The sequence below is a fragment of the Emydura macquarii genome, unplaced genomic scaffold (genome assembly GCF_026122565.2).
Source record: "Emydura macquarii macquarii isolate MOO-44397 ecotype Brisbane River unplaced genomic scaffold, CSIRO-AGI_Emac_v2 contig_3108, whole genome shotgun sequence".
NCBI lineage: Eukaryota > Metazoa > Chordata > Testudines > Chelidae > Emydura > Emydura macquarii.
In genome coordinates this window covers 36,231-52,078 of record NW_027133245.1, presented here as the reverse complement: position 1 = coordinate 52,078, position 15,848 = coordinate 36,231, and the positions used below count along the sequence as shown (strand labels likewise).

At 40.5% G+C, this 15,848-nt stretch overlaps 1 protein-coding gene across 1 annotated transcript in view; it reads right to left on the bottom strand.

The window, feature by feature from the left end:
- The window catches only part of PDGFRA (platelet derived growth factor receptor alpha), a 46,981-nt gene that overhangs the window by 4,192 nt on the left and 26,941 nt on the right, over window positions 1-15,848 (bottom strand). The window contains exons 13-22 of the mRNA XM_067530649.1: window positions 10,401-10,505; window positions 8,978-9,088; window positions 8,558-8,711; window positions 7,884-8,050; window positions 6,588-6,703; window positions 6,068-6,190; window positions 5,369-5,480; window positions 2,346-2,445; window positions 2,116-2,221; window positions 287-522 (exon numbers count right to left, since the gene is read on the bottom strand). Of these exons, the coding sequence (XP_067386750.1) occupies window positions 287-522; window positions 2,116-2,221; window positions 2,346-2,445; window positions 5,369-5,480; window positions 6,068-6,190; window positions 6,588-6,703; window positions 7,884-8,050; window positions 8,558-8,711; window positions 8,978-9,088; window positions 10,401-10,505 (1,330 nt within the window). The remainder of the gene's footprint in view (window positions 1-286; window positions 523-2,115; window positions 2,222-2,345; window positions 2,446-5,368; window positions 5,481-6,067; window positions 6,191-6,587; window positions 6,704-7,883; window positions 8,051-8,557; window positions 8,712-8,977; window positions 9,089-10,400; window positions 10,506-15,848) is intronic.

Sequence of the window (15,848 nt, the reverse complement as noted above, 5' to 3'; positions counted from 1 at the left end):
TCTCTGTGGCAGTATGGTACAGGAAGAGAGGAGGTCTCTTGAGTAGGCAGGTCCCAGGCCACAAGGAGTACCTGGCTTCATGGGCTGTCCCACTGAATCGCTGAGGCTAGTCACAGGGGGCTGCATTTTATGCCCTGACTCATGATGAAGTCAGTGGGCTATCTTTCAAGTCAGGTGCTACTCAAGAAGCATAAGGGTATCAGAATCGGGACCAGAGTAATGTGATGTAGAAGTGCGAGTGAGGGAGGCAGAATCTGGCCTATAATGCACCATAAGCAGCAACTACCTGTGCCTGTTCCTTTTGCTGAGTTCATCTTCGGAGACGGGCTCAATGTCTGGCAGGGGGATGATGTAGCCGCTGTCAGCACTCAACCTCTGCTCATCAAATCCACTCTCCCTGTCCTTGAGTTTGTCTTCGTTCTTGTAAGTGACCCCGATGTAGGTGTTGTCACAGTCCGCCCTCATGCGTGTGACAGCTGGGTGATCGCTTTTCAGGAAGTCCAGGTGAATCCTTTCATAGCTCTGAAAATATTCATTTGAAAATGGAGTTTGATGCTGTAGGAGAAGGCAGCGCTGCTTAACCCAACCAGAACGGTTGGCACTCTGCCTTGGGGCGAGCAGGTGCAGCTCTATTGACATGAGTGGAGTTGTGCAGGGTTACTCAAGGAGTTTTATAAGGCTTCTTTGGAAGCATGATAAATACACATCGGCTACTGACTTTTAAAAGATGGCTGGATTTCATTTTACAATAGTGCTCATACACCCTCTGTATGCACACGTGGGGGCACGGACACCTTTGCAGGCAAGTGATGGCATCTTTCAGTTGCAGCTCTGGATCCAAATAGGGAGTTATTAGTTTAGCTAGTCCATGGTGCATGTACGCCATGAGATTGGCTACCATGTGACTGGTACTCAAAATTAGTGCTGGGAATGTGTGAACCAGGCAGGTGAGCAACTGTGGGGAGTTCTGGCACTACATGGTCTCTCTCCCTTCTATTTTCTGCGTGCAGAGCTCTTCCACCTGATCTCTTTCCTCTAAGCTAATGAGGAGTGAGAATGAAGATCCCCACTGGCTCCCTCCTCTGAGCAGGGAGCAGGACTACATTCCTCTGGCTCCTGGCAGCTACTCCTCCCCTGACTCTATTGACCAGATCTGGCACGCTCTCCAAGGAAGGAATGAGAAGATACTCCTATTGGTGAGATGATGGTTCCCCTCCTCTCTTACTCCATTGGATGGGGTCTAGGCAATGTGGATGTATGCAAATGGGGCCAAAGATGGTGGGCAAGTTAGAAGTGTGTGTGTTGAGGAGGGGCAGAAACAATGAATGGGTCTGTGGAGAGGAAGAAGAGGGAGTCAGGCATCAATGAGTTTGCAGGGGCTCAGGAACGAGGGGCTGGGCAGTATATTGGGAAGCCTGGACGATGTATGGGTCGGTAAAAGCCCAACAATAAGGGATGAATGTAGTGGGGTAAGCGAGGCTCATCAGTGAAAAATGAATGGGTAGTTGTGGGATGAACAAGTGAGGAGCGGGTCTATGGAGGCCTGGCGTGAGAGTGAAGAGCACAAGTGAATGGAGGAGCAAGACTGAGTGATGGGAAGGGGGAAGCCGGAGTGTGTACATGTGGGGGAACCCACTAATAAATGATGGATGCGTGGGAAGCAGGAGTGAGTGATAGGAGTATGTGTGAGGAGGGGTCATTAGTGCTGGGTATCAGGATTCAAGACGGGGAAAGGTTGGTTGAAGCTGGGGGAGGTTAAACACATAGGGGAATTGGGGCCTTTCTTAGGATTCTTGCATTTTCTGAAAAAAGCCTATTTGCTTCTGAAAAAAGCAAATGTGTAGGACCAGCTCTGTGGTTCACAGAAGGATTAAGATGATAGCAGGCCTACAGAAAACAGAGAGTGCTGTCCTTATGTAATACTGTAAAATGGTTCCCAGCAGCAACCTTAGCTTTGTAGCCCTATAATCTCTTACCCAGATATGCAATAGCATATCTGAAGAATTTTATTCACACGGTTTAATGAAATGCTTACTGAACAGATGATCTGAGCAGCTGAGTTACAACTCCTCTGGAAACAGATACAAAATGCAATGGAAATTCCCACAGACAAACCTTCTTGTACTCTCCAGGCAACAGATGCTCAACAATTTCACTCAAATGGTAAAAAGAAGGCCTTTTTTCTGGTTCACTGTTCCAGCATTTCACCATGATCTCATACCTGTGAATAAGACGGAAACCAGCTTCATCAGTTGGAAGTTGAAAATCAACAACCAGACAGATTAAAAACAAAATCAACTGTCGGTAGGTTTTGGTAGAGGAGAAACGAAAAAGAGTATACGTACACTTCACTGGTAGCATGGTCAGGTTTTGCCATTCGGTAGCCACTTTTTATCTTGTTGTAGAAAGAAGAATCGACCATCATGCCAGGGTATGGCGTGCCACCTGAACAGTAAAAGAAAACAAAAGTGGCTCTTTTACATTGTTTGAATGCTTCCAATGTTATAATAAGCCACAACTAAATATATGAAAAACCAAACACCCAGCAGACATCTCATTAAACCACAAATCTCCTGCTGGATATTTGATTATCTGGAAACGGAGTCTGGAGTGGGGTTTTAGGAGGATGCTCAATTCACGTGTGTGGTTAATATTTTCTGCATTAGATGCTGTCTGAAATTTTGGAGCATGCTAAGAGTGTGAGCTAAATTTGGGGGGTGAGGGGAGAGTTGAGCTCGCTTTTCTAAGGCTGGTTAATCAATGTACTGGATTTCTTATTTCTGTACTGGATATGATTCTTTTTTAAATCTTATGATATGTCAGGAGCTAGGGATCAATGCTCTAAATCTGAAAATTAAATAAAAATAATTTATAACCTTTGCTGTCTCTCTCCATTTCTCAACAGAGATGTAATAGCAGGACACTGTAGTGAGGTTTCATTAGTACTATCATTATTGATTGCTTGTAATGCCCCACGGCCCCAACTGAGATTAAAGTCCCATTTTGTCAGGTACGGTAAAAACGTATATTAATGTACTGGGAAGGTTTTGTTATTTATATAGCATTTACTACAGTATATTCACTAGTACAATAGCTATTCTTTTTATTGGCTCTATACTTGTCAGCAGATGCTTTATATGTTCCTTATTCTAAATGCATATGCCTGGCTGAAAGCTCTGTCTGTGAATAAAGCTGGATTAATGTTGTTATGCTAGAAGTTATTAATGTCAAGTGGATGTTGGCCCTGAATATTGGCTACCCGCTTGGGCCCAAAAGGGGTAGCGCTGTATTATGACGTGTTATCAGAATGAAATAAAGCCAGACAAAAATTAATGAACAAAGTACATTTCATGATACATTATCTTTGATTATTTTTATTGCATTTGTTCACTTAGGATGATATTCTGCTGTTCTTACTGACATTGAGCAGCACATTATGAGCAGCACATTACTCCACACATAGTCCCATTGGAATTGATGGGACTAGTCATCAGAAAGCTCAGCACTCAATAGAAACAACTCAACGTGAGTTAGTCTGGCAGAATCTGGCCCTTTACCCCCTACCAGATTTACAAAATTCAGTTATTCCCAAAGGCTCTCCCCAGAATTAGCATGAGTTATTGAGATTCTAATGTACATCTTTGGAAAATGTTCTTCCATAGAACATACCATGACTTCAATGGTCTGTGTTTGTACAGCACTAAGCACAAAGGGGCTCATGACTGTGGTTTCTAGATGCTTCATTAATACAAATAAATAAATAAATAGACATGCCAGAGCTCACATTAATGTCCTGCAGAAAGAGAGCTTGATGTGGTCAAAATTTTACATGAAATGTCTTTTAGGAACAATTGTAACAGGCCCTACTTACAAAAAATCTCTCTGCAATATTTGTGAAGTTTACTATACTATGAGAGAGGGAGAGAAACAACAATGCAGTGCTCCAGGCACCAGCCTGGGACTTGGGTGGCCCAGGTTCACTTCCCTGTTCTGCCACAGACTTTCTGTGTGATCTTGGGCTTGTCTACATTGCCCCACAAGCCATTTTATGCAGATATGACTAGCACTACACATCAAAGTGCTGCACTGTAACTCCAGTGTGCGGATGCTGCAGGAAAGTAAAAAGTTCTCAGTGTGTATTAATGATTAATGAAATCCTCATCAAACAGGATTACATTGATGCAAACTAGGAACCTTTTAGTTTGCACCTGCAGCATTCTCATGGGGGAGATACCACACAGCACTTTGGTGCACATTGCTATTTACTCCCCCCATAGTCTGAACTGCAGGGCAGTGTAGATATAGCTTTAGTCTCTCTAGCCCAGATCAAAGCTATTTAGGTGCCTAACTCCCACTGATTTCAAAAGGATTGAGGCACCTAAATACCTTTGAGGATCTGGGCCTCAGTTGCCCATCTGCAAAATGGGGTTTATAATACATCCCTACCTCACAGGAGTGCTGGGAAATTTTAAAAGATTGTGATGTGCTCAGGTACTAAGGTACAGGGGGCTGTATAAACACAGTCAGTAGGTACAATGGCCTGCATAAAGACTTGCTGATTTAAGAAGTATTTCTGTGAGAAGTGATTCTGGAGTTTAACAGTCACTGCTCACTTTAAGGGATATTGTCATGGGGTGAGCCCATGGGTAACACTCTTCTGTTTAATAAGGATCACACAGTTCTAGTCAGCTCTCGTCATTGTCACTTGAGGCAACACCGACAGACTTATCTAATCAGCTCTCTTCCTACCAGACCTGACGTGAGCCACCAGGCACCTGGCCAGTGGGTTAGTTAGTGGGGTCGGCTAAAGAGCCACCCTTCTTCCAGTCTAAGTATACACACACTGAATACTCTAACTGGAATGCCTGGTGCAGCTGTGCTTTGGAGACGGCTGCTACGCTGTCCCACCTCATGGCTGCTGCTGCATAGTGTGGCCAGTGCAAGCAGCCAGCTCCAGTAGCTCTGCTGCCCTGAGCCTGTTTGGTTTGAGTCTCCTTCAGCCTAGGAAAGTTTCCCAGGGCCCACATGCAGTCTGCCACTCTCCTGTGGTCCAGGAAATGGAAGTAAATGAGACGGGGGTGGCTGTCAACTCACTAGCCACCATCTCAAAGTCAGCAGCGAGCAACAGCACCAGCCTTCAACATGTCCATCTTGTCATAAACCAATATTGTCAGTTCTTTGGGACAGGGACGGTCTTTTTACTTCATGTCTGGACAGCACCTTACTCAATGGGGCTCTGATCCCAGTACTTACCCAAGAGAAATAATAACAACTCACCCCGGTAGTTTGTTGTCACAATAGAATGTTCATGCAGCATGAACTCAACCAGCTTAATGACTGCATGTAAGGAAGTGCTCGTGGTACGTACCAAGAGAAAATATCTCCCACAGCAGAATGCCATAAGACCAGACATCACTTAACGTTGTGTACAGATTGTCAAAAATGCTTTCAGGTGCCATCCATTTCACTGGGAGAAAAGTCTGCAGGAAAACAAATATATTCATCATTACAGAAACTTTGCTCAGTACAGCAGGTGTATCGTTTGACAGCAGGACGAAGGTTTGCCCTAATAAAAACATATTTGCGAAAGGGGTTAGGAATATTTTTTATTCAAGGAAATATGAAGAGGTTACAGGATTATGAGCACAAGCTTCTACTTACTCATAATAACTAATCCAGGAATAGCTGAATTGCTAAATTATTAACAAGTGACCCAGCTGATTCGTGGACATGATATGAGAGGTACACTAGTGATTTGCCTATGCAAACGTGTCATTGGTTAATAGGTTATGCTACATCACAGTGACAGTCATTTAGTAACTTACCCAGTCACAAAACTTGCCAAGTTAAAATCTCACCCTGGAAAATACAAGTTCTGTCCAAGAACTTTTCATCATTCAAACAGACTTTGTGAAGTCATGTGAATTAATGAACTGAAAAAATAATTGTTCCCCTAGTTTTCATCCAACTGTCAGTTGGTGTAACCAAACACAGACAAGAAGAATCTTAAAAAAGAGTTTTATACTGACACTTATCATCTCAGTTAAACAGATTAAGAAGTACATACGCTGCCTTTGGAGACATAGTTGGAATCATGCATGATGTCCCTAGCCAGACCAAAGTCACAGATCTTCACAATTTTTCCTTGAGCCAGAAGGACATTACGAGCTGCCAAGTCACGATGCACACACTGCATGGATAGATAAGAAGTCATTTAAAGAGATACCAATTCTCATGAAGGCCCATTTCCTTTGGCATGCACTGTCCTCTTCCTGAAAAAGCTCAAACTTATTGGGCCCTTTAGGCACAGCTTAAATTGGACCAGCTATAGAGCCAGCATTCAAGGAGGGCAGTTGTCGGAGGGGGTGGATCTTTTCAGCTGGGAAAGTGTCGATATTCTGACTGGTGGCTGACAGGGTGTAGGGGGAGATGAAAGCTGCTGCTTGGGTTTTGTAATCACTTTTGTCTTGTGTTTCTAGTTAACGGGATGGATGCTTAGAACCCTGAAAGGACATTCTTTCATGTTGTGGTTTTTAAATCCAAAAAAGATGAGGCCATTTCTATTGTGTTCTATGTGTGGTACTCACATTTTTAGAAGCCAAGAACTCCATTCCCCGTGCAACTTGGTACGTGAAGCTTAGTAAATCCAGCAGACTGAGGCTTTCAGAATTGTCATCAGAAAGCAAGTTTTTGACTTCTGGTTCTGTTGAAAAAGGTGTGGGAAGAAAATATGCTTGTGTTATAAAAGTATATTCAGGCCATGAAACCAGTGCCCAGTTCTTTCTACCTTTTATGCCTCTGAGGTTATAACTTTAACAGAGTATCATGGCCCAAAACCACCTTTTCCGAATAATCCCTTTGCATATTTGCATCAGTCACTAACACAGCCTGCAATCTTTTTTTTTTTTTAAAGAGAAAAAAATCCAATACTAAATATAGATTTTATTTGTCTTCCGTATATAGATTTTTTCCCCAGGAAATTGTAGAAGACAGCTAAGTTAGAAAGGGCCACCTACATATGATGTGGGTTGTTTTTACTATTCAACATGTGAAACAAAACATTGATTTAGAGATGGTAACTTCATTAAAACTTTTGTACATGTTTGACTATTTCAGTTTTGCTGAGTACTGTTATGTTTCTCAGCAAGTATACGTTGGGACATCTCCAATACTATCAAAGAAGGATCAGGAATTCTATGGCAATAGCTCTTTTTAAACAAAAATAAAATAAAAAATGAGCAAAGAGTAGACTATAAGCAGCTATTCAATTACCCCTGCTGGCCCTGAGCAAAGCAGCAATGCACTGGTCTGCCAACTAACTCTGGGTCTGCAAATGATTCACAACCTCAGGCCTAAAGCCAGAAGTGAGCAAGCCTCTTTGGAAGCAATGCATTTAGTTTCTGGGAAAAGGGATGGGACGTGTTGCCCTTCGTCACCCTCTGCACATAATCCAGAAAAGCATTTGGGCGTGTTTTCCATTTCATAAGTGTCAGTTAATGAAAGTGGAAACAGAGAAAGATAATAATTATTATTACTATTACTGTCACATGCAAAATCTTGCAAAACACATACAAGTAACAGTACCATTGCCACTTAAGACTCTGTGAGTGTCCCCATGCTACACACCATGGCTACTGAGAACCCTCATAGCAGCAGCAGCAGCAAAGATAAAACTCCATTCCTCTTGCTCCACAAGCATAGGCACCTACCACTTGAGCTAAAGGGGACTCTTCCTCCCGTCTAAACTGTATGAGGCTTGCAACAGACATTGGAGTAGTTCTAATTCCTTCCATCGGAGGGCAGATGTAACACATGCATTTCTGAAGGAATGATTTATTTTTTTTTTTAACAATGAATGCAAAAGGCAGCTAGCTCTTGGTTACCTGATGCAGATTTTTTCTTATACGAAGCAGGCCGATCATACATCGATCTCTGGATATCCGAATACTTAGAACCCTCCTTTCTTTCCAGCATTGGCACATACTGAGTTGTATCAGCTTGTTTCATGTCCATGTATTCTCCATTGTTTTCAAAGGATAAAATTACATAACTGAAACAACAAACAAGGGTAATATTGTCCAGTAAATTGTTTAATATTTCACATGGCATCTTCATGGTTATGCTTCTGGGTTATTGATCATTGTGAAGCAATCAGGACCTATCATGTCACTCTGATGTAAAGAAGTATAAAAAATTACTTCTCATGGTAATAAATAAAAGCCATGCCCAACATTTTCAAAACTGGGTGCCTAAGTTAGGCTCCTATATCCATATTCAGATACCTAAATATAAGTTATTTGATTTCCAGAAATGCTGAGTACCCACACATCCCACTGAACTTAATGGGAGTTGTAGGAACTCAGATAATATTATAATGTCTGTGGCATTTATTTTACATTTTACAGTTGATCGAAGTACTCCATTCATTCAGACAATTTTCATAGGGCCCAGTCCTGCCAAGAAAACTCATATAGACAAGTCAACGGGGCTATTTGCCTAAATGAAGATTTGCGTTGCCCTTAATTGGCAAGTTATAATCCTTTTTGTCCTTTCCCACCTTCTTGTGCTTTCATCAGCTGGGTTCATCCCAAAAATGTCCAACTCCTTCTTTGGCTTTTCTGGATGTCGGCTCAGGAAATTATCCCTATTTTTATGCAGATAGTTTACCAAATCCCCATAAAAGCAATATTCAGTAATGATGTAAATTGGACCTAATGAAAAAAGGCAAAATAATATATTGATGATAAAAAATATATATCAATGCAAAGATAATGGAAAACCAAATATTCAGGGTACAAAATGTTAAAGATTATGTCTGTCTGCTGACCTGTGAGTATAACTACTAGTATGTATAGGCAGTTTTATGCATCCATTTACTCACATTTATTTTAAAAAGCACTTTCTCAATAGATAGACTATGTTCAGTGCTAAATTTTAGTTCCTTAGCAAACGTTGATTTTGTGTTAGACAAACTTACCTGATTTGGTACAAGCTCCTAAGAGATTCACAATGTTCAAATGGGGCCCAAGATGTGTCATTATCTTCAGTTCAGACATTAGTGCCTGTTTTTCACTGGATCTAGCTGTGGCTATTGGAAAAATAAACAGCCCAGTTAAGGGTAAATTATCCTTGTTCTTGAATATATTAATATCACTTATTCAATACAAAATAATTAATACGATATATTGCTTGACTGGTTTAAACATTTACCAAGAGACCTCTTGAGGTTGGCTTTGCACTTTATTTGGTGATGGCATTTCTGAAGGTCTCATGGGTATTACTAGTCACTAATAAAGGACTCACTTGAACCAATTCACTAATGGGCTCAATCTATTTGCCACTCTCTGTGATACAAAACAGTCATAAGCCCAGTTTAGCTGTCCCTTTGGAGATTCATCCATGGGTGGGTGAACCTCCAAGTGGCACAGAGCCTCTTTAGAAGCCCCCTCCTGGTATAACTCTCACTTCAGCCAAAGAAGTATGGCTGGGGAAAGGAGACATGGCTGAGCATCCCTACTCCCTGACAGCATCTGCTGGCTGGAATGGCCCTTGGGGCCCATGGTAGCTGGAATAAAGTAGAGTTGTCCCAGGACTGCCCTACTTTATGCAGGTACAGTCTGACAGCCCCAAGATTGGGGGCCATGATCCTTCTGTCCAGCCCTTCCAATCTTGCACCAACCAATTCAGCTTGTAACATTTATATATGCAAGAGCTAACCACCAGACCACCGTGATCATGTCAGAGCACCACTATGAGGAATACTTACAGAAATAGAGATATAGATTCCAAAAAAGTTTATAACTCTTTTTATCACTAATGTAACTCTTTCCTGTGTGCTGGATTAATATTACCACATTGATGCTGAAGACATTAACTTGAAATTTCTTTTAAAGTCATTGGGTCAGATCCTCAGCTAGCATAAACTGATTTAGTTTCATTGTCACTCCAGTGATCTACACTAGCTGAGAATCTGACTGATTCTACTAAAATGCACCATGGTATCATTTTAATCTGTTCAAAAAGTTGATGATCATTTATCCTTTTCCAAACTTCCTGAAAACAATGAGAGTCCTCTACAGGACTCTCATTGTTTTTGCTGTATACGGACTAACATGGCTACCCCTCTCAAACTTCCTGAGTTATCATGATGCCTAAGACAATGCAATTAAGATATTACCTTCTACTATCTTTAGAAGCCTGGAGAATTTTTTTTTTTTTAAATCACAAATACCCTTGAGCTATCCAAAAAAAAATAAATCTCAAAATCAGGCAGCTCTATGGTTCACTTTCAACACTGCAAATGTAGGGAGAAATTATTGATACAAATTAAAACAATGCTAATAACCCTGCATCAGCTTGAACGACCTGGCTTGGATACCGATGCTATGAGGATCACTTACGTTTTAACATTTTCACAGCTACCTTCATCACTGGCTGAGAGCGACTTAATCCATATGCAGTTCCTTCAACTACTTTCCCAAATGCACCAGAACCAAGGATTCGACCTGGAGACAATAGAGTTTGTTACTCAACGAACAGTTGCATGATGGCTTATCTCTTTTCTGTTGCCATTGTTCTTTATGTAATGCTTCTGGTATGTGTTGCTATTTATGCAGAGTGAAGCATACTTGTTCATCCAAGACTATTATTATTATTACTACTACCACTACCACCACCACCACCGCCAATAAAAATCAGTGAAGCAGAAAAGAAAAATAAATGAAAAAGAACTGCTTGAATTTTATAATATTCCTAAACTAAATAAGCAAGAGGACAAGAGCACATAATTTAATCATTTTGTAGGGCAGGAGGTGACATCACTGAAAACTCCCTGTTTCATTCAGGCTTGTCCATTACTCTAATCCTTTGGCTGAACACTTAATTATAGAATACTGATTTCCTAATGTCTGATCTAAATTCTCTGTTCCAAATTCAGCCATAACTGGATTCAGTTGACTTGTGCCTGCTTACCCCTACACTGAATTTAACCCTTCATGTTTAGTTTGATTCCATTACTGTCATTGGATATAATTTCATAAAAAACTATCAGTCCAAAGGATAATTCAGCAGAATGCTTTAGACTTGTGTCCACACTCTAATAATAAGATAAACTAAGATGGTACCACCATCAAATCTAAGAATACAAAAGCAGGGACTATCAACAGTCTGAGAGAAGTTAAAATACATGTTGATTACACATGAGGGAAAAGTCTTCTGAATTTTAATATACAAATGTGTTTCATATGCAGGAATAGATTTTATTGCAATTTCCAAGTGCTATATTAAAATACTCCATGTTTAACCCACGTTATTCTGTCCACAAATCATTTCAGACAAAAATTGTGAATTATCACATCCTGTCTTCTGTTGTGGATTCAGCATGCGGAAGAATTGTGTATGGAACTGATATGAAGGCTTGAAGCAGATTTTTAATGAAATATGCAACATTCAAAAATATGCTAATTTGTAAATTCCATGGATTTCATATGCAAAAGCAAGGGTGAGTGCATTAAGGTAATGTCAGTTCAGTGAACAAAACGGAACATAAATCTGGATGTCAGTATGTGATCAAATTCTTGATGCACATTATTTTTTACTACCAGTACAAAAAAAGAAAAAAGAAATCCATTCTTATCAAGAAATACAACATTGTATCTTTTAATGTTCATGTGATTTACACATATCTACCATACATTGCACCTGCCTGCTCCTGCACTTCTGAAGATGATGCTTCTGGAGATGCTACTGTTTATCTTAACCACAATACACAGCCTACATGTAATTAATAGACCAACTCCTACATGAAAATTTCAGCCAAAAAAATTCATTATGTAGGTATCACCACAATAGACTGGAAAGATGGGGTTTTAAAAAATGGTCAGTGCTGGTCTAACTACAGTCCTTCCGAAGATCTCTCACAACTTGGTAACAAAACAATATGAGAATTTTTTCTCTCAGATTCTTGTGTGCCAATAGTTCCTCTTACCAGTGAGAAGCTTCCTACTAAATGTCTACCATCCTGAGTGTGAAATTTAGCCATGGAACATTTTCAGATTGCAGATCTGTGAACCACATGGCAGGATGCAGCCCTTTAAAACATGTTGGTCTTTGCAGATGCTGCTTGATCTTGTCATCTGTACATGGCAGTTCTGCCCCAAATCATATTGTAAACTGAACATGAGAAGTACTTCCCCCTCACTGGAATCTCAGCTAAATCTGGGAGCTTGTGGAGAAGGGTCGGAGCACTTCCTGAATGTCAGTGACTGATTTCCTCTTTTAATCCCTCTTGTCACATTTATTTTTACAGTCCTGCTCCCCATGTGTTTTACACTTGAATTTTGGAAGCAGGTGGGAGTTAACTGTTCGGAGTTAGATGTTGCATCTGCCACAGAGCAAAGCTCCTTCTGATGTTGCTATAGAGACCTTGATTGACAGCCCCAAATTAGACTATACATTTTCTTTTATTTTTACTATAAAGGTGCCAAATTGCCAGCCCTGGAGAGTGAACTCTTCTATTTCTCTACATGGACAGCAGTGATAACAAGTTTCTTCCTACTGATCAAAAGGGCCATACTCAGGGATGAGAAAGTGCCTTATTGCAGTCTCCATCCCCATTCGCTCCTTGGCTTCTCTGCCAAGACTGCAAAAGTGAGGTGCCATTCTGGGGCAACTATAGGCCAAATTCTGCTCTCAGGGGCACAAGTGTAAATCTGGTAAATTACTGAAATCAGTAGAGCTGCCCCAGATGTAGACCTGTGAAAAGGAGACCTAGTCACTTAAATTTAGATTGTGACAATTAACTCATTTCAAATCCAGCCTCCAAATGGCAACACCCTCAGTCATTGGCCTGGGGTGCTAGTCTATACTAGTGCCTAAGAACTGATAGACTCTGTAAGCCACATTCAGTCTTTTGAGCTATTCAGAGAATTTGGAGTCATTGATTTCAATGGAGTTTAATGCATGAAGCAGCTACATAACTGGGTCATTAGGTTGGTTTTTAAATATTGTTGGTAGTCTGGGAATGAGAGTGAAGCCACAAATAATGTGTCTGTCTGGCTTTATCAGTCAGAGTAGCACTGGATTTTTAATAAGAATATTGTGGCAAATCTGTGGCAATCTAGGAGATCATGGGCCACACACTATGGCCATTCAGAAATTCACAGCAACGGTAGGTCGAGAACTCAAATCCTGGTACTCTAAAAGCATTATTCCTTACCACTTCAAGGAAAGAAGAATGTCCATTAACTATTAGCAGTGGAGGGCCTATTACACACAGTGGGGACATTCTGATTAGAGCCAGCAGAGGGTAGTGGTGTTCAAAAACATTAATCAAGTCATTGCAATATAATTCTTACGGCAAACAGTCTTCACACACACCAGTGGCAAACTCAAAACCAAGTGCTTTATTTACAATATGCTCTAAAAATGGCTGTTCCCCAAGTCTACCGAGGCACAAGGCAGGAGAGAGCTCTCATCTCTCTGAAATCTTGGGCTTCTTTGGCCTCCAGTCTTCCACCCTGGTCTCTTCCTGCCTCTCGCTTGTAATGGTTTCCAGCTGAGCTGAATCGCCCAGCTAATTAGTAATCACTTAGTACTTAAACTATTACTTCATCAATTTATCCTAGGTGGGGATGTTTCCAAAGTTTACTGTGGTGAGTCAGCCTTAGGCTACTCTCAGTCTGTCACTGTAATACATTGGGGGAACAAGAACAAAGCAAAATTATCAGTGTGATCTGAATTTATTGCATTCCAGTCAACTGAAACTCCAGTTACCTAAAGCTGAGTATTGTTATTGGTATTGCACTCCAGATACCACAAGCCTGTAAAGCAGGTAGAAGAAAACAGCTAGATGAGGATGTTTACCCATTAAAAGAACAACACGAGTTAAGCCTGATTTTCCTAAAGGGTTTGGATACCCCTCAAGATCCTCAATAAGTTGGAAAGTTACTTTACTGCAATGTTAGCTAATTGATAGAATAGCAGAAATCCAATTTGAGGGAAAAAATTATATCATACCAGTAAAGTCAATCCCGTTCACTGTTACAAACGAGGGCAGAATATGATGAAACTGGCCACTAAGAAAGGTATATACAATGAATGTATATTCAGTATGTCAAGAAAAATACTTGCGCAATCCTAATTGCTATAAAAACATTGTGTTGTTTTATAAAGTTAACCTTCCTGAATTTACTTGTAAACAAGAATGCACTGAAGTAAACTGATGCTGATGAGTCAAAGAGAGACAAAAATTACTGTGGTGGACTGTGTTAACAATCCAATTCCAACTATCTTTTTACACACTTAATTAAAGCCAGGGACGTAATCAAATAATTCCTTTATACATCCACCATGGTTTGGTCTCTGGTTATCAGAGCAAATGTAATTCAGTGAATTTATTTCTGAATCAGAAATTCCTTGTAATACAGTCATTTGCGAATCAACAGAAATCCTCTCTGTGACAAGAACTGCTTCTGATTATATCGACTTGGACAACAAGAAATTGAGGTGCATAAAGTGAACACGAGGGTTTTTTTAAAAATGTATCAATTAAAAATCACTTCCATGGTTTTCTTCACTTGTCTTTTGTGTACTATTTGGTGCACAGATACCTCCATAATGGGGATGTTAGAAATGCTATAGATAGATACGAGAAAGAGAGGCAGGCAGGCAGGGATGTCGACAATTATTTATTATATCACAGTTCCCATAATTGTGCTGGGAATTTACAGGTCATCTATAATGGTATGAAAGGCATGTCCTGAATATCTTATAATTTAATTCCACATGAGACATGACAAAAAGACAACAAAACAGTACAGCAGGAGTGGAAAGAAGAAAGGCGGTGCTCACAGAAATAAGATTACATGTGTCACGCTGGCTTGATTGGGGGGAGGGGGGCATTTATTATATTTTTAACATCACTATGTCAAAATCATAACAATTCATGTGAGATATGCCATGTCAGGTACCGTTAGAAAGCCTATAATGTGCTAAGTAAGATGATGATGTTTATGCTGATGTGTTATATGTGTAATGGAAGTTATGGATATGTTTGATATATCTGTATTTCAAATTGTGCTGTGTCTGAGCGACACCCTAGAGAGGATGGCTGCAGCACTAGGCTGCTTAATGGCCCATTAAGAAATTCACAGGTACAAGTGGCCCCGGGGGAGAAGCCAGGGATATACATAATGAGTCACCAGTCACTCATGTGACCCTGGACTCCATCTTATTCCTGTAAATTTCCACAAGCAGCATGGCAAAGGCCAAAGGACATAAAAGAAAGCTGCACCACATCCATTTTGTCTTCAGTCTTTGCCTACCTCTGGATCAACTCATCTACAACTAAACTGAAGCTGTGAAACAAAAGAACTGAGACCCATCCTGGTACTGGATGTATACCAGAGGGACTATACAAGCCTGCAAACTCCACAATTCTATTAGAAACCTGATATATATGGACTTTCAAATCAATTGTATGTATCTGATTGCTTTAATCCTTTAACATTTCTTTTATAGCTTGTTTCTTTCTTTTTATAATAAACCTTTAGTTTTATTTACTAAATGGCAGCGTGGTATTTTGGGTAAGATCTAAACTTATATTCATCTGGTACTGTGGCTGACCCTTTAGGGACAGGAGAAACCTTTTTGGTAAAGAGCACAGAGTTGTAAATAACTGGTCTCTTTACTGGACCTAGAAGCAGATTGGGAGCCAGAGACTGGAATGCAGTAAAGGGGGCTGTGTATATTTTTATTTTGACTTCTTGATAACCAATGTGGGGAATCAGAAGCACTGTTTGTGGCTGGTTGGGAAGTCTGACTTCAGTGTCACCCACCAGTGCTGGGAG